Source organism: Aureobasidium subglaciale (genome assembly GCF_000721755.1).
Source record: "Aureobasidium subglaciale EXF-2481 unplaced genomic scaffold scaffold_53, whole genome shotgun sequence".
Lineage (NCBI taxonomy): Eukaryota > Fungi > Ascomycota > Dothideomycetes > Dothideales > Saccotheciaceae > Aureobasidium > Aureobasidium subglaciale.
Genome location: NW_013566942.1, coordinates 1 through 18849, shown reverse-complemented (window position 1 = coordinate 18849; position 18849 = coordinate 1). Strand labels below are relative to the sequence as shown.

General features: G+C 49.6%; 10 protein-coding genes across 10 annotated transcripts; 8 read left to right on the top strand and 2 right to left on the bottom strand.

Moving 5' to 3' along the window:
* Window positions 1–1263: 1263 nt before the first annotated feature.
* AUEXF2481DRAFT_9678 (glycoside hydrolase family 35 protein) lies at window positions 1264–4488 on the top strand (the record flags this gene model as incomplete). The annotated part of the gene is made up of 5 exons (XM_013483202.1): window positions 1264–1440; window positions 1497–1564; window positions 1614–1643; window positions 1700–2491; window positions 2544–4488. The coding sequence occupies 5 exons, from the start codon at window positions 1264–1266 to the stop codon at window positions 4486–4488; spliced, it is 3012 nt and encodes a 1003-aa protein (XP_013338656.1).
* A 540-nt stretch (window positions 4489–5028) lies between these two features.
* AUEXF2481DRAFT_71863 (uncharacterized protein) lies at window positions 5029–6131 on the top strand (the record flags this gene model as incomplete). The annotated part of the gene is made up of 3 exons (XM_013483201.1): window positions 5029–5189; window positions 5240–5473; window positions 5522–6131. The coding sequence occupies 3 exons, from the start codon at window positions 5029–5031 to the stop codon at window positions 6129–6131; spliced, it is 1005 nt and encodes a 334-aa protein (XP_013338655.1).
* A 96-nt stretch (window positions 6132–6227) lies between these two features.
* AUEXF2481DRAFT_45365 (uncharacterized protein) lies at window positions 6228–6643 on the top strand. The gene is made up of 3 exons (XM_013483200.1): window positions 6228–6287; window positions 6335–6518; window positions 6566–6643. Exons 1-3 carry the CDS (start codon window positions 6285–6287, stop codon window positions 6592–6594), a joined length of 216 nt encoding a protein of 71 aa, XP_013338654.1. The 5' UTR covers window positions 6228–6284; the 3' UTR covers window positions 6595–6643.
* A 1247-nt stretch (window positions 6644–7890) lies between these two features.
* On the top strand, window positions 7891–9787 carry AUEXF2481DRAFT_607909 (uncharacterized protein). Its single transcript, XM_013483199.1, has 2 exons — window positions 7891–7999; window positions 8097–9787. Exon 2 carries the CDS (start codon window positions 8144–8146, stop codon window positions 9488–9490), a length of 1347 nt encoding a protein of 448 aa, XP_013338653.1. The 5' UTR covers window positions 7891–7999; window positions 8097–8143; the 3' UTR covers window positions 9491–9787.
* Window positions 9788–10789, top strand: AUEXF2481DRAFT_607654 (uncharacterized protein). Its single transcript, XM_013483198.1, has 2 exons — window positions 9788–10555; window positions 10618–10789. The coding sequence occupies exon 1, from the start codon at window positions 10085–10087 to the stop codon at window positions 10460–10462; it is 378 nt and encodes a 125-aa protein (XP_013338652.1). The 5' UTR covers window positions 9788–10084; the 3' UTR covers window positions 10463–10555; window positions 10618–10789.
* On the bottom strand, window positions 10767–12212 carry AUEXF2481DRAFT_45362 (uncharacterized protein). Its single transcript, XM_013483197.1, has 3 exons — window positions 11911–12212; window positions 11707–11858; window positions 10767–11595 (listed from the first exon to the last, which is right to left on the bottom strand). The coding sequence occupies exons 1-3, from the start codon at window positions 12020–12022 to the stop codon at window positions 10864–10866; spliced, it is 996 nt and encodes a 331-aa protein (XP_013338651.1). The 5' UTR covers window positions 12023–12212; the 3' UTR covers window positions 10767–10863.
* Window positions 12213–12895: 683 nt separating this feature from the next.
* Window positions 12896–13459, top strand: AUEXF2481DRAFT_9675 (uncharacterized protein; the record flags this gene model as incomplete). Its single annotated transcript, XM_013483196.1, has 2 exons — window positions 12896–12953; window positions 13077–13459. The coding sequence occupies 2 exons, from the start codon at window positions 12896–12898 to the stop codon at window positions 13457–13459; spliced, it is 441 nt and encodes a 146-aa protein (XP_013338650.1).
* Window positions 13460–13687: 228 nt separating this feature from the next.
* On the bottom strand, window positions 13688–14399 carry AUEXF2481DRAFT_71848 (uncharacterized protein; the record flags this gene model as incomplete). Its single annotated transcript, XM_013483195.1, has 3 exons — window positions 13688–14107; window positions 14170–14266; window positions 14317–14399. 3 exons carry the CDS (start codon window positions 14397–14399, stop codon window positions 13688–13690), a joined length of 600 nt encoding a protein of 199 aa, XP_013338649.1.
* Window positions 14400–14931: 532 nt separating this feature from the next.
* Window positions 14932–15903, top strand: AUEXF2481DRAFT_45356 (uncharacterized protein; the record flags this gene model as incomplete). The annotated part of the gene is made up of 4 exons (XM_013483194.1): window positions 14932–14966; window positions 15022–15113; window positions 15181–15489; window positions 15547–15903. Coding segments are annotated over 4 exons (539 nt in total), but the record flags the coding sequence as incomplete, so codon positions are not given.
* Window positions 15904–16074: 171 nt separating this feature from the next.
* On the top strand, window positions 16075–18597 carry AUEXF2481DRAFT_45355 (uncharacterized protein). Its single transcript, XM_013483193.1, has 2 exons — window positions 16075–17580; window positions 17666–18597. The coding sequence occupies exons 1-2, from the start codon at window positions 16136–16138 to the stop codon at window positions 18237–18239; spliced, it is 2019 nt and encodes a 672-aa protein (XP_013338647.1). The 5' UTR covers window positions 16075–16135; the 3' UTR covers window positions 18240–18597.
* Window positions 18598–18849: the final 252 nt, after the last annotated feature.

Genomic DNA, 18849 nt, shown 5'->3' with positions numbered 1-18849 from the left:
ACTCTAGGAATGAATATTAACCTCCTCGTCAACACCCCTTATGTTGTGAACGAGATGGAAATCCCGTATGTCATGGCACAAACTTGCAGAGATTGGTCGGCTTATACAAACACTACCGTTGTGAACCAGATTGATTCTGGTCTGTAGGCTGGGTTTCGCTTTTAGAATTTCTTCTTTCTTCTTCTTGTTTCAGTCCGAAATACTCTCGCGATTTCTATGCTATACACCTAACATAATGTCAATATTCATATCTACATTGGAGATGTCAAAGATCTCGGTGTGTCGAAATTGTTCAGGCAAGAGCTGTGTCGTTGTTTAGGAGTTTCCAGCCTCGTAGTACTGATTGAGATTCAACATCCTATTGACTCTGCGCTTGTTCTTTGAATTCATGAAGCGGTGTTTTTTTGACCGCTCGGTTTTCCTTTGGATTCATCGGACAGGACCTACCTCCCCGTGTGCAAAATACTGTCACACCCTCTCTCCCCAATGATCAAAGCAGGGCGACGACGAGCTATAGAAAGGCACAGTCCTATCTCGTATCAACAAGCCTAGCGCAGGAAGTCGTTGGCAGTGTCTCGACGACAACGTTGCATGTCGAAAAAGTATCGTGCCTTGAGATAGCTATAAGTGTGACAGTAATTCGCACACGGGAGGTAAGATGAACACCTCACTCAGCAAGGACAGGTGACGTTCGTGCACGAGCCACCCTCGGTTCGACCGCAGAAAACCCCACATGCATCTCCTCCACTTCTTCCACCTTTCGTGCTTGCCCTAAGCAACATTTAGGTCGCATCTTGTTCAATGGAAGCCTTTCAAATGTCACACGGACAAGATCACCGCGGTGAGTGCTTACGAGGCCATTTTTTTGGTCCATGACATCGCGATATTATACACGGAATGCGGTATTCGAAGCATCTCGCATGCTCGGTAAATTGATCTCATGTCTATACCAATGTCGATCCGCTCTTTTCCCCTCATTTCCTGCTTTGCGGTCCCGCCACTTTTTGCACAATCACCGTGCACCTATTTTTCCGTCTCGTTCTTCTTGCAGACTCGCATGAATGCTTATGGGTAAAGTGTCATTCTTCCGTGCTAAGACTGCATTCACACGAGCAAGATGCTGTTTTCGGTTAGGCAAGCATGTCATGGAGGTTATTATAGCTTGGCTTGAGGAACGAGCAGAATATCATAAGATCGTCCCATGCCCTGATTCTCTGACCGCGTAGCAACCATTGTTGCAAGGTCGATAGTCTATTGGACAACATGAAAGGATTCTTTAAGAGCTTGACGCTCTCATTGCCATTGGCTCTTGCTGCTCTTACAAGTGCGCAAGAGACTACGCAATGGCCGCTTCGAAGTAATGGCCTCACTGACTTGGTTGAGTGGGACCACTACAGTTTCAAGGTCAATGGCGAACGTCTGTTCATCTGGTCTGGAGAGGTGTGTATTCAATGGTCTACAGCCCATTAGCTCTAGTCTGATTGGATCATTGACAGATGCACTACTGGAGAATCCCTGTTCCCGAGCTCTGGGTTGATGTGCTGCACAAGGTCAAGGCTGCCGGGTAAGTTGTATCGCAAGAGATTTTGATACCTTTCCTAACAGCGCTCCAGTTTCAACGCAGTATCTTTTTACTCGCACTGGTAAGTAGGATGAACCCTTGCAAACTCTGCTGTTTACCGCGACTAATTGATGACAGGGGATACCACGCTCCACGAGATGGCATCGTCGACTTCGAGTCAGGAGCCCACAATATTTCCAGCTTGTTCGAGACATGCAAATCGCTTGGTCTATACATCTTTTATCGCCCAGGGCCGTATATCAACGCAGAAAGTACCGGAGGTGGCTTCCCTGGCTGGGTCACAACTGGAGCATACGGCTCCCTCCGTAACAACGACACCAGATATACCGAAGCTTGGAAGCCTTACATCGAGACAGTCAACGGCATCATTGCTGAGCACTCCATCGTGAATGGCGGCAACGTCATCTTCTACCAGGTCGAGAATGAGTATGGTTATCAATGGACAGACACTACTCGCAGGACCCCTAACGAGACCGCCATTCACTACATGGAACTTCTAGAGACAGTCGCGAACGACACTGGTATCAACATGCCTACCGTACACAACAATCCAAACCTGGGAAGCAAATCCTGGTCAATGGACTACGACATCAACAATGTGGGTGGAGACACTTGGCTGTACGCAGTAGACAATTACCCATCTTGCTGGAGTTGCAACCTCCAGGAATGCAGCTCGACTAACTCTCCAGCACCTGACTTTACTGTCCTTGATTACTACACTCACTTTCAGGAGACTGCACCGGGTGATCCTTCTTTCTTTGCCGAGTTCCAAGGTGGATCTTACAACCCTTGGGATGGTCCTGCTGGTGGCTGCAGAAACAATACTGGACCTGATTGGGTGAATGTGTTCTACAGGAACAACATTGCCAACAAGGTTACTGCTCATAACATGTATATGTTGTATGGCGGGTACGTTGTTTCTCCCGTTTCACCGATTTTGATACTGACAACACTTCGTCAGGACAAACTTTGGTCAACTGGCTTTCCCATTGGTTGGCACTAGCTACGATTACTCTGCGCCAATCCAAGAGGATCGTCTCATTGGTGACAAGTACTCTGAGACAAAACTTCTCGGCTACTTCATCAGATCCGCCAAGGACCTCCCACTAGTTGAGAGAGGCACTAACGGTACCAACCTCACCACCAGCTCCAGCGTATTTACCCAGGTCCTATACAATGTGGAGAACGACGCCCAATTCTATGTCGTCAGACATGCAAACACTACACTGCAGACATCGCTCTCTTTCAAGCAAAACATGACGACTTCTCTTGGACACTTCCAAGTGCCTCAGTATGCTGCTGACATTCGTCTCAATGGAAGAGAATCCAAGATTCTTGTCTCAGACTACAATGCTGGAGAGCAGAAGATCGTCTACTCTACCGCGGAAGTCTTGGCTGTTTCCATCCAGAATGGCAAGCCTATCATTGTCTTCTGGGTCCCCACTGGCGAGAGTGGTGAGTTCTACCTTAGGGGTGCTCAATATGGAAATGTAAAGCAATGCGAGGGCTGCTCCAGTGTCGGATTTTACCAAACTAAGGATGGCGTCATCACTAGCTTTGCACAAGGCTCTGGTATGAGCGTCTTCCAGTATGGAAACGGCGTGACTGCTATTGTGGTGGACAGATCCCACGCTTACAAGCTTTGGCACCCGACCTTGACCAACGACCCTCATGTACCGCTGGACAAGACTGCTATTGTCACTGGCCCTTATCTCGTCCGCACCGCTGCCGTCCACGGTGAAACTCTTGCTCTGATCGGCGACTACAACGGTACTACTCCTCTCGAAGTCTTCGCCGCCGGCGTCAAGAAGGTCACTTTCAATGGCGAGAGTGTTACTGTCAAGACTTCTGACTACGGCAGTCTTAAGGGCGAGCTTTCTGAGGACAAAGTCACTGTCAAGTCCCTCGATGCTATGCTTCCCAAGCTCTCGCACTGGAAGGTTGCTGATGGGCTACATGAGCGTGAGGCTGGTTACGATGATTCCAAATGGGTCAACGCTAACCACACTACCACTCCCCACTGGAACAAACCTGCCACAGACCATATCCTTTACGCTGATGAGTACGGTTTCCATGGTGGAAACATTCTCTGGCGCGGTCGCTTCAACGGCACTAGCAGTGGCGTTTTCCTGAACATTATTGGCGGAACCGGTAGTGGCTGGTCTGCATATCTGAATGGCAAGTTCGTCGGCTCCACTTTCGGCGACATCAAGCTTTCGCAGACCAACCAGACGCTCAAGTTTGGCGATGCTGCAAAGAGTGGCGAGAACGTTCTGTTCATTATCCAAGATCACATGGGCAAGGATCAAACCACCGGCGCCATAAACCCTCGTGGTATCCTCAATGCCACCCTTGCCGACGGTGCAAAGTTCACTTCCTGGAAAGTAGCAGGAAAAGCTGGAGGAGGCGCCAATATCGACCCTATCCGTGGACCTTACAATGAAGGTGGTCTCCATGCTGAACGTCTCGGCTGGCATTTACCTGGCTTCGACGACAGCAAGTGGGTTGCTGGCACTCCTTCCACTGGCCTCAGCACAGCAGGCGCCAACTTCTATCGCACTATTCTTCCCCTTGATCTCCCTGAGGGCCATGATGTATCCCTCGCATTCAACCTTCACGCAACCAAGAGTTCGAAGCTCAGAGCTCAACTCTACGTCAATGGCTATCAGTTCGGCAAATTCGTGCCTTACATCGGTAATCAGGTTGAATTCCCTGTTTTCCCTGGCATATTGGATTACCACGGTAACAATACTATTGGACTGTCCATCTGGTCGCAGGATGAAGTAGAAGCTGGTGTTGATGTCAGTGTCAGTGTTCTTGGCGTCCATTCTTCTGGCTTTGATGTTGGGTTCAGTTCGACTTATCTCAGACCTGGGTGGACGGAGGAGAGACTGCAGTATTACTAGTCTAGTTGAAGTGCTCGATATGAGGGTAGGGTAACCATTGATTGGTAGCATTCACCGTTGACAAAGAATTCGGTTCGTGATGCCAACGTGAAGCCCACGAGAATTAGCGCCAAGATATGTTCCAAGTATTGACGGCATCCAAGTACGCCATCTGCAAGCGACTCCAGCTGGAACGCAATAATCTTGGACCGCTCTTTCCCGAATTCGCTGGCCTCTCTGCCTATTGTGTATGCGAGCTGCGGGCGGCGCCACAAAAAAACTTCAGCTTCCACCCTTCCCTGCGCAACGACACATGTATTGAGCCCAGTCTCTTTAACACCGCTCAGACCATCATATGTGGCGCGTCATGCGGTCAGCTTCGTCGCGCTACCACCCCTGTAGCCTGCACCAATGGCACTGCGTAATAATATGTTGGCTTGCATGAAGTCTGTTCGAGAGCGCGAGCGCCCGTGTGAGCTCATTACTGATAAGCGCCGCTTCGTCCATGTGTAGAGCTAAACTGCTCAGACATCCTGCTGCCTCCGTTCTTTAAACCTGAGAATGCCTGGTCAAAGTCTCAATCTCCTTAGTCTCGATGGCGGCGGCGTCCGGGGGCTCTCGACTTTGTATATTCTCAAACGCATCATGGCTGCGATTGACCTACACAATCCGCCCAAGCCTTGCGATTATTTCGACATGATCGGAGGGACAAGTACTGGCGGGTAAGCCTATCTCCGACAATAATTAATTCTGTGATGCTGACGCAGCAAAGACTCATCGCCATTATGCTCGGCCGCCTCAGCATGAGTGTCGACGAATGCATTAGAGCTTACATGGAGCTCTCCAAAGAAGTGTTTCATCCAAAAAGGCAGATACCTTTTGGCATTAGAGGGAATATCAAGGAGCGATACGACAGTAAAGCGCTCGAGCTAGCTGTAAAAAAAGTACTACGAGATCGCAACATGGATGAGGAGGCTCTTCTCCAGGATCTGACCGGAACCAAGGTGTAAGTAGTGTCGCCTCTTGATTGACGCAGCGACTGACGTTACCGAAGTTTCGTCTGCTGTACCAGTGGAGAGACTTCAGAGACTTCCCTGCTTCGAAGCTGGAACACCATAAGAGGAGATGAAGACTTGTACCAGACTGTTCGTATCTGGGAAGCTGCTCGCGCCACCTCAGCGGCTTCCACCTATTTTGACCCTATCAGCATTGGCGTCCCCAAGCAGCGTTACCTCGATGGAGGTACAGGCGCCAACAACCCTGTCCATGATCTCTGGGGTGAAGCAACTGATCTTCTGTCACATGGGCAGCGCTTGTCAGATAACCTAGGATGTTTGATCTCCATCGGTACCGGTCAACCTGGATTCAAGCCTGTTGTAGAATCGGTTTTGGGCACCGCAAACATGCTGCTAAACATTGCGAGTGAGACCGAAGCCACTGCCAACCGCTTTCATCGAGACAATTCCGACCTATTTGATAGAAATATCTGCTTTCGGTTCAACGTTCCCCGCGGATTAGGCGACATAGATCTAGCAGAGACAGAACAGCTCGGTGCTATCAAGTCCATGACACTCAGTCATTTGCAGACAGAAGCTGTGCAAAGCGAGATCCGAAGGTGTGTGGAACGATTGGGCGAACGTCAACGTACGTCAGACTTCATGTAAACAAGCTTGTGTCACCACTCACGTTTCAATCAACAGTTGTGCCACTTTCTCAAGCCCCAAATAGCGCTTTACAGATCATTGACCGAGTCAACCAAGACGAAGACCAAGATTACTATGAATTGAGTCAAGACCCGTGTTGGCAGCTGGTCAATCATGGTGAGCACGGTTACTCGACAAGCTTCTAGTAGGCTGACTCAGCAGAGGCCAGTTCTCAAAGTCTGATAAACCAAATATCTAGGTATCAATCGGAACGCGTTCATCACAAGATCAAGATGCAGAAAACTGAAGGTACTACTCAATGGCTTACAAGAGAGATCTCTACATGGCTGGATCACCGAGCTGAGAAAAGTTCTGGCAAGTCCAACTGCCTGTGGATATCTGGAACAGGTGAGAACATCCCACATGGCCATCAACCACTACTAATGCATCTACAGTGGGTTGCGGGAAGACGTTCTTGGCGTGAGTTGAACTCGATCGGCACAAATTGAGTACTAAAAATAACAGAAATACCGCGATCGAGTTCCTTTTTGAGCGATCCAAAGAACCTGTCGTCCATTTCTACTTCGATCCTGATAAGCATGACATGCTGACTACCGAAGACCTTCTCCGCAGCTATATAAAACAGCTTCTCAGACACATACATAGGATGCATAAACGACCGCCCTTGCCTGTCACCTCTGCCATCAAGCGCATGTTCGGTACATTTACATGCAACATCGACTGCACTGAGCTTGTGAATCTGGTCCTGGAACCAATACTTCAAGAGATTGGACGAGTTTTCCTCGTCGTTGATGGGCTTGACCTGTGTCCAATGGAGGAGTACAAACGTGCTCTTTCACTCTTGTCAGGTCTGCTTGAAGATCCCCGGATAACGGCCATCGTCTGTGGAAGGGACGAACTGGAAGTTGATAGGCGAATTATCGGCTCATCGCGTCTTGAGGTACCACGTGCTGGCTATCATGATGATGTGGCGAAGTTTGTTACAGAATATATCAGGAAGAAGACCGCAGAAGACGGATCAATATCGGATAAACCTGAAACCATTGAAAGGATCAGGCGAGCACTGACCGACCAGGCCAAAGAAATGTACGCAAGCCTTATCCGAGACCAGCCTTTCGGGAACAATATTACGATGGCTGTGCCAAGCGGTGTTCGACTTACTTTCAGCTAACGCACGAGGCAGGTTTCTTTGGGCTCGTCTCCAGATCGATGTCTTATGGGATACGTGTACTACCGACGCCCAAATTGTTATCGCACTATCAGCACTGCCCAAAACGCTGAACGAAACATACGAACGATGTCTACGACGGGTCCAGAAAAAGCAGCAGCAATTCTCTCTACGTGTGCTCCGGTACGTCTGCGAAGCCAACAGTCCCATGGTCATCGATGCCCTGGGAGAGGCTCTTGCAATAGACCCCGAGACTGGCAGGTTACATGAGGATGACATACCGCCCAGTTCCATAATCTTACAGTCTGGGGCGAATCTGATTGTCTACGATACAGTGGATCGGCTGGTGACTCCGGCTCATCACTCCGTAAGAACATACCTCCACCACCCCGAGGCGAACATACCCGGATATTTGACTCTACCTATTTGGCATGATGCCACGCTGAATCTTGTTGACATGTGTATCATCCATCTCATATGGCATGCTAGCACTACGGTCGCGAGATCCGGACAAAAGTCTCCGGGGGAAGAAACTACCGTCAACGTGCCGTTCTCCACCATGTCGTACATGAACAATGCGATCATCGCACCTCATCGGGCGATAAAGTATCTCAAGAAACCGTCGTTGGCTTGGCGAAAAGCACCTCCAGTTTTAAAGGACAGCGACCAGATTCGATTAAGGCTCGCTATCTCAGACAAGGTCAGTGTTTCTGAAACGAGGCTCTTCTATACCTATGCGAGGACGAACTGGGTATCTTTGAGTCACAAGGTTGATAGGAATTCCACGATCTGGCCAGATTTCGAAAAACTCGTGACTGAAAACTGGCAGAAAGACCCGAAACTCATGCCCTGGATCGCAGGGAAGATCAAGAACCTCGGTACCAAAGCTTTCAGCTGGGCTGTCTATCAAGGGCATCTCGGGATGCTAGATCTAGGTGTGACTTTGTGCCGACCAAAAATGTCGGCGCCTTTGTCGGACTACGATGAAATGCTTCCTTGTCATCTGGCCGCGAAGCGAGGTCATCTCCAGGTTTTGATCAGATTGAAAGCCATCGAGGGTCTGTCTCGACCTATGCCTTGTCCAAGAACAGGTAGGGGCGAGATTCACTATGCCGCCGAGCAAGACCAGTCAGCGATCGTCGACTTCTTGGTGCAGAGCGATCCAAGTCTGATTCTCTCGAAAGGGAACGATGGTCGTACTCCATTGCACATCGCCATAATTGCTGGCTCGCTAGCAACGATTGACCTAGTGACAAAATTGACCCGCAAAGAATTCTGGGATACCGAAACTGTTGACACTCTGCTGGTTGCCATTGAGATAGGTGGGTTCAGTCTGGAAGTCATGAGCCGTGTGCTGCAGAGAATGACCACTCTTCTTCCGAGCTGTCGTGAGACGGTCCTTGGATGGGTCATCAAGCACGATCTCGCGGCCGCTGTCTCTATCCTCGTTGATTGCAGAGTGAATCTAGATAGTAGACTTTTTGAGGCGGATGCTGTAGTTGGCCGATCGAGGAAGGATGGTGATGGTCAACGGTACCCAGCGTTGTTCTTTGCTCTGGAGAAGTCAGATCCAGCACTTGCCACTGCTCTCGTCATGAACGGAACACGTCTCAATACTTTTCTCTGGCTGGATCAGATGGGTACTCCACGGTCGGGAGTGGGACGCATCGACGCGATAGATATCGCTTTGTGTAGAAGATGGACAGACTTGGCCTTACTCTTTCGCCCCATCCAAATTCCGGATGTCAGCAACGAGGTAATTTTCTACGTAACAGATCTTCATTCTAGTCTTAGATGGCTTTCTTGCAGACTCTCGGGCTCGGTCGTCACTGACCTCACTTGTCTGAAACACGGGAACCTTTGTTCGCTCACACCTCAATTCTCGAAATTCACACACAAGGCATTTTTCTGTCTGGACCTTGATAAAGATGGCAGTTCCTTACGCTCGGCTAGCCTTCTTGAGATGGGCCCCCATTTCCTGCAAATAACCATTTCTCAATTCTTGTACCACATGCTTACGGACATTCGCTTTTTGATGGACACCAGAAAAGAAAACCTTTGTCCTTGGAGGCTCCCGCCATTAAAAAATCCACACGATCAGAGCACAGCCGCCGTCATAAGTACCGACGCATGGAGGAGTCAGTTGTCTTTCAACGAAAAACCGTACAACATCCAACGTATCACGATATAAGGTACCGCGCCTTTGACAACGTTCACCAGTGTTGCCGGTTAGGCCTCACTCGTGGATTTTGGGATAACTCATGGCTATGAGGTAATCACCAGGTGTGCAGCATACTGTTCCCTTTTGTGACTGAGAATGCTCCTAAAGTTAATAAGAGTGCCGGAGTTGATAACAGAAATGTTGTCTGGTGCCCACTTTACTCATATGGTCCGGAGATAGTAGAAGCGTTCGGTCATAAGGCTTGCCTGATGCTGCTTGGATATCTCCGACGAACATACAACATACTAGATGACTGTGTCTCACACAACTTCTTGCCCGGACATAACGTTCTTTGTATACCCTCTCCTGCTTGACTGGTCAATTAACCAGCTTAAGGGATGAAGCAGCATCAAGACCTGAGTTTCGGAGAACAAGGCTATTAGGTCGGCGATTAGCCAGCAACATCCTCCTCGCTTACAGACAAGCCAGGAACAATCCTTCTCGCTCATATATAAAGCCAGGCCGTCTCGACTCTCTCTTGACTTCTGCATTGCTTGCCTTCATCACTACTCTTACCATCTCTCGCAAAGCAGCAAACAGCAAACTCGCATCTACTTGACAAACATGACCATCCTGCTCACCGGCGGCACAGGCAAAACGACCCTTCGCCTCGCTGCTCTACTTCAACACGCCAATATTCCTTTCCTTTCAACCTCACGCCGCGGCCCTTCTGCCTCCTCCTTCCCGACCGTAAAGTTCGACTGGGATGACAGCATAACATGGTCTGCTACCTTTATTCACTCGATAATCTCAGCCGTCTACCTGACCAGTGGAGAACTCTCCGATCCATCAAGTGAGATCAACAAATTCATAGATTTTGCAAAGGAGAAGGGAGTTAAGAGGTTTGTGTTATGCTCTGACAGTACGGCGGAGATGGGGGACCGTATCATGGCGATATGTGGCAGAAATTGCATGAGGAGGGATTGGAGTATTGTGTGCTAAGGCCGAGTTGGTTTATAGGTATGTTGACCAAAAAAAAGCACATAATTGCAGCTATCGCATCCTAGGCCCCCGAGCTTTCTGACCTACAATGAAGTAAATAGTCCCTTCTCTGTATCTTCTGCTTGCAAAAAAAAAATCGTGCTAATTAAATACAGGTTGCACAAAATGGTGATGCTCCCTGACGAAATTGTTGCTTCATTGAGATCTTTTTCCGTGTCGTATTGCTTGCTACTTCGCAGCTTGGTCAGTCGTACGCTTGGAGTGCCATATGACAATGAGAACAAGTTGGACCAGCACCTATAAAGCAAGGTAGAAAATTTCGAAAAAAAAGTCTACATATCTAGCTAGTCATTCAGCATGTACACGCTCTTTGCCGTCCAGAGAAACAAAAAAAAACCCGTCTATTCTCCACGAAGGTACTTGTAAACCACTGAAAAGTCTTTACCCTTGTACTTCGCATTTCCCTCTATTGCTGCATAGATCGATGCAGCCATGGGTCCCAGTCGAGGCTCAATGCCGAATTGCTGTGCAGCATGCATGGCCAGTTTCAAATCCTTGTTCATCAAAGCAGTGCCAAACCCGCCTGCGTATTCTTTGCTGGCAGGAGCATCAGGGAGAACGCCAGGGACGGGATTATTGACTTCACTAGGCCAGCACTTTCCAGTACTCGTGTTGATCATGTCGGCGAGAGCAGAGGCGTCCAACCCCCATCGAACACCCATATTCATGGCTTCGGCGGTAGCAATGTTGTTGAGAGCAAGGAGATAGTTATTTGCGAGTTTGCCTTTCAGACCAGAGGTTTGAGGGCCGAGATGGAGGACGCGCTTGCCCATCATGAGAAGAATCTCAGTTGCGCGATCGACGAGTTCTGGTGGTGCTCCGATCATAAAGGTAAGCTTTCCCGCTTGTGCACCGACAATACCACCGGACATTGGGGCGTCGATGAATTTGCCTTGACCGGTTGAGTGAGCGGCATTTGCAACATCGGCAGAAGACAGAGGGTCGATAGTCGAGCAGTCGATGAAGAGACGTTCCTGGTCCACGCCGTCGCGAAGTAGTGTTGGTGGTTTCAACATTGATTTGAAGACATTTTGCACATGTGATGGTCCTGGAAGTGCTGTGATGATCGTTTCCTGAATTTCTGTTAGCACCTTTGAGTGTTCCACTGGTGATTCTATCAGCGCATCTTCGAAATTTCCTGCTGGAGACGAGTTGCATGATATTGGGATCGAGAGCGAGCTTACTGATTTCTCTGCCACATCTCTCACATCCTCTGCGACTTCCACATTGGCGTTGTCCTTTGCGAATTGAGCTGTCGCCTGACTGTTCACATCATGAACAATGAGCTTATCGGAACCCGGTAGATTGGCTCGTAGATTTTGAGCCATTCGGTAGCCTGAGTGTGATTAGACAGAGCTGAGGCAGAAGATCTGATAGTCGAAACACACCCATTTGACCCAAGCCGATGAAGCCATAGGTCGCGTGCCTTTGGCTAGAAGTCGAGAAACATCGTTGTATAGGTGCATTCACAGCATACACTTGACGCCTCAAAGCATTCATCATGTATCAATCAATCTCGGCTTTTGGTGCAAGTTACAACGAGACAAAAAGGTGATCAGGAACAGCATGTCCTTTTCTTATCAGTGAGAGCTGGAAAGGCGCATCATCATCAAGCATGGACAAAACGAGAGATCGGCTTCGGCAACCGAGGAAAGGAGCAAGGTGCCACGGATATCCGGGGCTTGCGGAGATGGGAAAGAGGGGAAAAGTGGGTGGACAAGACAGCCTCACTGCTTTCTCTGGGGCAGCGAGTCGCCAGTCAGGCTGCAACTATTGGGTGGAATCGTTTCATCGGAGGATCTAGCAATTTAACCGATTCTCGTTGCTATCTGCAAGCACATGTTTGCATGGCATCTGATGAAAGCACATGGCTTTGGTCAAGGATGTCCCTCAGGTACCGACAGGAACTGTACCAGCGGTTTGAAAGAGGAATAGGCCGTGGTTTGAGATGGCCACAGACTGAGATCGTTAAGGCTTATCATACCGCCTCAATTGTCTTGTCATACAGGAGCGCGGTGATAGAAGCTGTGTTCTCTGATTGCACACAGACGCAAAGCTCGCGGGATGACAACATGTCAGCACATGCAATGAATAAAATCACCGAACTGACTCTTCTCTTCTGTGTCAAAATTCATAATCACATCCTGAGCATTCCATGAAGGCGAGGAAGATTCTATGGCGATGGTTTCAGCAAGGAAGTGTGGCGCATGCCAGTCATGTTGGAGGCTGAGGCTCAGACGCTAGCCGTTCTCGCGTCATCGGTCGGCGTGAGGGCTTTTAGCGACGAGGCAACCGCTTTCAATCATCTCTAACCCCCCTCTCCCTAGCCACAAGCAACATATCAACACTCTAGAATCACACAAATCTCTCAACATGTGCGGCAGCGACATCTTCTTGGGCTTCCTCGCCATTCTCTTCCCGCCCATCGCTGGTGAGTGACGACCCCGAACCCCCCTTCTCCACACGACCCGCGCAGCCACTGGTGCAGCATGGACCAAGCGAGTAGTTGGAGGGTGAAGTCTTGATGATTCACATTTGCTGACTGGACTTGCAGTATGGGTGAAGCGTGGTCTCTGCTCGGCCGACTCCCTCATCAACATCGCCCTCTGCTGTTTGGGCTTCTTCCCTGGTCTCATCCATGCCTGGTACATCATCTCGCGCTACCCCGACCCCACCTATGAGGCCGTCGACCAAGAACCCGAAGGTGGCCGTGTGACATACTACTACGTCCAACAAAGCCATCGTCCTTCGGTCAGCAGTTCGAGAGGCCCTGGCTACGGCACCATCGCCCCTGGCAACCAGGCCGAGGGCTCAAACCCTCAGCAATACCGCCAGGATCAGCAGATGCCTAGTGCGTCAAAGAGAGATGACGCTGCAAACCCACCCACATATGCAGAGGCCGTCAAGGGAAACAACAAGGTCCAATCACACGACTAAGCTGCTTGAAACATGCCGAATAACGACGAACGACTCGAACAATAATCCTCCATGCCTTTATACCCCAAATACCTCTCATCCGTCGGAGTGTGATACCTTCAATGTACTTATTTCTGCTTTACCTTTGTTTCTTTGAGCTTTCAACCTTCATAGCGAGGGATGTTCTGGAAAGGGCGCTTTCAGCCTTCTTCTGAGTCTGATGTACATCATGTTCCTGCAATTCCAACATCAAGTCGACCACACTCTATCTGTGTTTTCCAACTCATGTGTGCTATGTGTGTCCTTGAAGCCTTGATCCTCGTCATCCCCAACCAGCGGGGCATCTGGCTCATCGGCGAATGGTGTGTTGTCCGAAGTGTCTGACGCAAGCACAGTCGGCTCAGCACCTGCAGTTCCCGCACTGCCCGTATCTTTTCCCTCTTCTCTTCTTCCAATGATGACACTTCCGGCAACCAGCATAGCGGCTCCCAGCAACCACAATCCAGGCAAGGTCTCGGAGAAGATGAAGAAGCCCATGACGGCAGTGATCATGAAGTTGGCCGAGGTATTGATGACACTGACACGGGTCGTACTCGTTGCCAGGGTAAGGGCGCGTGTGAAGAGCCCCCACATGATGCCATTGAAGACGAGATTGAGGACGAAGAACAGCTGGTCGATCTTTGTCAGTACTCCTGCTTGTCCAGATTGCGTCACCTGACAACGGTACATACACCGCGAACAAGAAACTCGAAAAACTTGTTGGGGCCAGACAAGCCGAAGATGTGGGATAGCGATTCAGCCCATGCTGTGGTGAGATGTGTTGTGGTGCTGTGCTTGTGAGCAATAAGGACATGGCAATTGAGCCCTTGGTGTCTCACAGTTTGGCAAAGACACCGTTCAGAGCCGCGCATGCTCCACTTGCGATTGCAAAGAGCAGCCACTTGGGCGTTGATGTTGACATTGTTATTTGCGACGAAGTATATCAATAGGCAGTGTTCACGTATCTGATGGCAGGACCTTGATGAGGATGCGGGAGTGCCAAGGTTGAGGCTCTTTTTGCTTGGGCGGCGCGCGACTGCCTTCTTCTTGTACAATCAATTGAACACATGCGCATATATGATGATCGATATAGTCTGACAGTAAGCCTTCTTCCTTGTACATTCTCCATCTTCGTAGAGGTCGAGATTGTTGATCAAGACTCGAATGATGCAACTCATATCACGTGGCGGAGCTGACGGAGATTACCGCAGCGCATCATCGTAGGTCTAAGGTTGCCCGAAGCGTCACCTCCGTTGCTGGCAGACTGAAGGGACGCGGGATCTTGTTTATTCGGCCTGATTCTCTCAACGACGACTGCGCAGTCCTCGATCAATCAACATGGGTGGTCTCACATACGGCGTCTATGGCGCAACAACCGCCCTGACTGTCATCGGACTCTGTACGCTTGAAGCCGACATCTGGACGCGATGCATCCAAAGCTAATCAGGCGGTAGACATGCTGTTCAATGGCGAGGGTGAAGCATTCAACGTGTGTACCTTCTCATCATAAGCGCCTTCGGATTTACGACTGACGAGCATCCCAGGTTGGAGACTTCCTTCTCAGCATTTCGCCCCACGCATGGGCTAGCACTGGTATCGCCCTCTGCATCGGTCTCTCGGTCGTCGGAGCTGCCTGGTCAGTACATGACATCTCCAACAGGAACATCAAAGAAAGAATGAAACACTGAGACAACACAATACAGGGGTATTTTCATTACCGGTGCCTCGATCCTCGGTGGTGGTGTCAAGGCTCCCAGAATCCGAACAAAGAACCTGATCTCCATCATTTTCTGCGAAGTCGTCGCCATCTACGGTGTCATCATGTCTATCGTCTTCTCGGCGAAGATTTCATCGGTTGGCTCTGATGCAGCAAGATCGGGCAGCAACTACTACACTGGTTTCGCTCTGTTTTGGTCTGGTCTCTTGGTCGGCGCCTGCAATCTGGTTTGCGGTGTTTCTGTTGGTATCAACGGTAGTAGTGCTGCTCTTGCCGATGCTGCTGATCCCAGCCTGTACGTCCTATTGCGCCCTGTACTGCACATCCACAAGTTCATACTGACACAACACAGCTTCGTCAAGATTCTCGTCATTGAGATTTTCAGTTCCGTTCTCGGACTCTTCGGTCTCATCATTGGTCTTTTGCTCTCCGGACCCGCTGCCGATTTCCACTAATCCATCCATGTTTTTGGAACGCGGTGTCAGAGAGAAGGCAGGGAAAGAGTGGTAATGAAACGAAGTCTGCAACAAAATCCAAAGAAGGGCTATCCAGAACTTGTCTGTCATGGATGAACATCGCAATAAGGTTACGCCAGCATTAGTAGGCGTCTGGAGCGAAGCAAATGGGTAGCGATGTTGTGTCTTCCTAAAGCATCTGAATCGTGGAACATGAAATATGACCACCGTGTATAGACCTTGTATAGCAAATGATTGAAAACTTATCTACATTGACTTTTATCGCCTTGTTTGATGTGAGAATCAAGCGAGATGATGTCTTCTCATCGAATTGTGATCCTTACGACATGTCTGAGTAATCGACTTGTTGATACTCGAGCATCTCCGCACATCGGGCTTCCGCTTCCCCAACCTCGACTCCACAACGTCAATCATCGCTGTCGTTCATCAACGACGATAACGACGACCAACGGCAAAGAAAAAACAATGGCTACCCAACCCAAACTCACGATTTCCATCCTGGTAATCTCAGAGACCGCATCTCGAGACCCGTCAACAGATCAATGCATCCCCGCCCTCACAAAAGTAATCTCCGACCTCGGCTCTGACAACTGGTCCATCACCTCTACATGCATAATCCCCGACTCGATCCCAAAGATCCAAGCCGCAGTCCTTACAGCAGTTGCCGAGGATGTAAATCTCATCATCACGTCTGGTGGCACGGGGTTTGCGGTCAAGGATGTAACGCCAGAAGCCGTGTCGCCGTTGATTGAGAAACATGCTCCGGGGTTGGTGCATGGTATGTTGGCGGAGAGTCTCAAAGTTACTCCCTTTGCGGTGATGAGTAGACCTGTGTGTGGTGTTAGAGGCAAATCGCTGATCATTACACTGCCGGGGAGTCCGAAGGGGGCAAAGGAGAATTTGGAAGCCGTGTTTAAATTGCTGTCTCATGCTTGTTTGCAGGCTAGTGGTGGTGATTCGAGACAGATGCATAAAGGTGGGACTGAAAAGTTGGAAGAGGAAGCTGGTGTGAAAGCTTCAAGTGGCGGTGGGCATTCACACGGTCATGGTCATGGTCATGGTCATGGTTGTGGGAGAGATCATGGACATGGAGGGCATCATGGTCCCAAAGCTCATACGGCACAGGAAGAGCAAGCGCAACAGTCTAATGATCCTTCTCAAGGTCCGAGTAGGAGATATAGACAATCGCCCTACCCTATGCTGTCTGTCAAGGACGCTCTCCAACAAATCGCCAACCACACACCCGAACCAACGACTATCAAACTTGCTGTCAATGAAGCTCTCGTCGGCCATGTACTGGCAGAAGACGTTACAGCACAGGAATCTGTCCCTGCTTTCCGCGCCAGCATTGTAGATGGCTATGCCGTTGTCGCTGGGCCCGATGCCCCTAGCACAAAGGGAACATTCCCCGTCGCCATGATCTCTCACGCTCAAGCTGGCGAACCCGCAGAGTTGCAAAATGGACAAATCGCTAGAATCACTACTGGTGCGCCTTTGCCTCCCGGAGCTACTTCTGTAGTCATGGTCGAAGACACAAAACTGGTATCCATGACAGACGACGGTACAGAGGAAAAGGAAATCGAGATACTGACTGACGCAATCGAAGTTGGTGAGAACGTGCGAGAAGTAGGCTCGGATGTTCAAGCCGGAGATGTGATTATGCGAGCAGGCGAAGGTATCTCTGTGGTTGGTGGAGAACTTGGTCTTCTGGCCTCTGTCGGCGTCAAAGAAGTCCTCGTGTACAAAAAGCCCATCATCGGCGTCCTAAGCACAGGCGACGAAATCGTAAACCACGACAGAAAAGGCGACCTAAGAAGAGGAGAAGTAAGGGATACAAATCGTCCCACCCTCTTGACCTCCATCCGCGCCTCCGGCTTCGAAGCCGTAGACCTAGGTATCGTATCTGACAAGTAAGTGCTTTTCTTTTCCCCCCTTTTTCCTCTTTTCCCGCTTTTATTCTCTCACATGTAACTAATTTTTCGCGTAATTTTCCAGACCAGACGCACTCGAACAAAGCCTGCGCGACGCAACCCGACGCGTCGACGTCATAATAACCTCCGGCGGTGTCAGCATGGGAGAACTCGACCTCCTGAAACCAACAATCGAGCGCTCCCTCGGCGGCACCATCCACTTCGGCCGTGTAGCCATGAAACCCGGTAAACCCACCACCTTCGCCACCATCCCCGCCAAGTCCAACACCGGCGAAAGAGTCACAAAAGTCATCTTCTCACTCCCCGGAAACCCTGCCAGTTGTGTAGTTACCTATCATCTCTTCGTGTTGCCGGCATTGCACAAACTCGCCGGTGTGGAACCAAGGGGTTGTGTAAAAGTCAAGGTCATCGTGGATGCAAACACAAGACTCGACAAGCAGAGAGATGAATTCCATCGCGCTATTGTCAAAGCTGGGACTGATGGATATTTACACGCCGTGAGCACAGGAGGACAGAGAAGTTCGAGGATAGGAAGCTTCAAAGGTGCAAATGCATTACTGTGTTTACCCGCTGGAGATGGGCAAGTGAAAAGTGGGGAGATGGTTGATGCACTGTTGATGGGAAAGTTGATTTGGTGATAATCTAAGAATCCCCCCGTCTTACCGCGGTATGGTCTGGTAAGCGTTTTTTGGCATTTCGAAAATATTAAAAATGGAAGAAAAAAAGAAATGCCAAGTATAGTGTTGCTACTCTGCCCATATATCGTCGTGTTATTTGTTTCCCTAGCACTTGTCAGTTTTCAACAAGGTTAAAAGATCTGTGTTGTTCTCTCTTTTACTCTTACGTTTGAAGCCCCCATCTCATGTCGACCACCGAGATCCTCATACAAACATGACACGCTGCTGTGCATGAGAAAGTTCGTACAAGTTGCTAATTCACAATGGAAAGTAGAACGCACAATACATCCACATGGAAATATCTACAAGTTCGACCAAGGCGACACATGAAGATCATCATCAGAGGTGACAAAAAAAAATCTCGTCTATTAAGCTGAAGTACCCTGAAGCGCCGCACCCCTGGAAGCGCCGCACAAGCCGAATTGATCACCTCGTCGTCGAACTGCTGTATACGACTACAACGCTAATGTATGGCTCTAAAAATTGAGCTGATCACAGCTCTAGATAGTCTGATTCGTTGTAGCTAATTGTCGATTACAATTAGCGCGTCAGTCGCGTCCCTTGCCTCTAT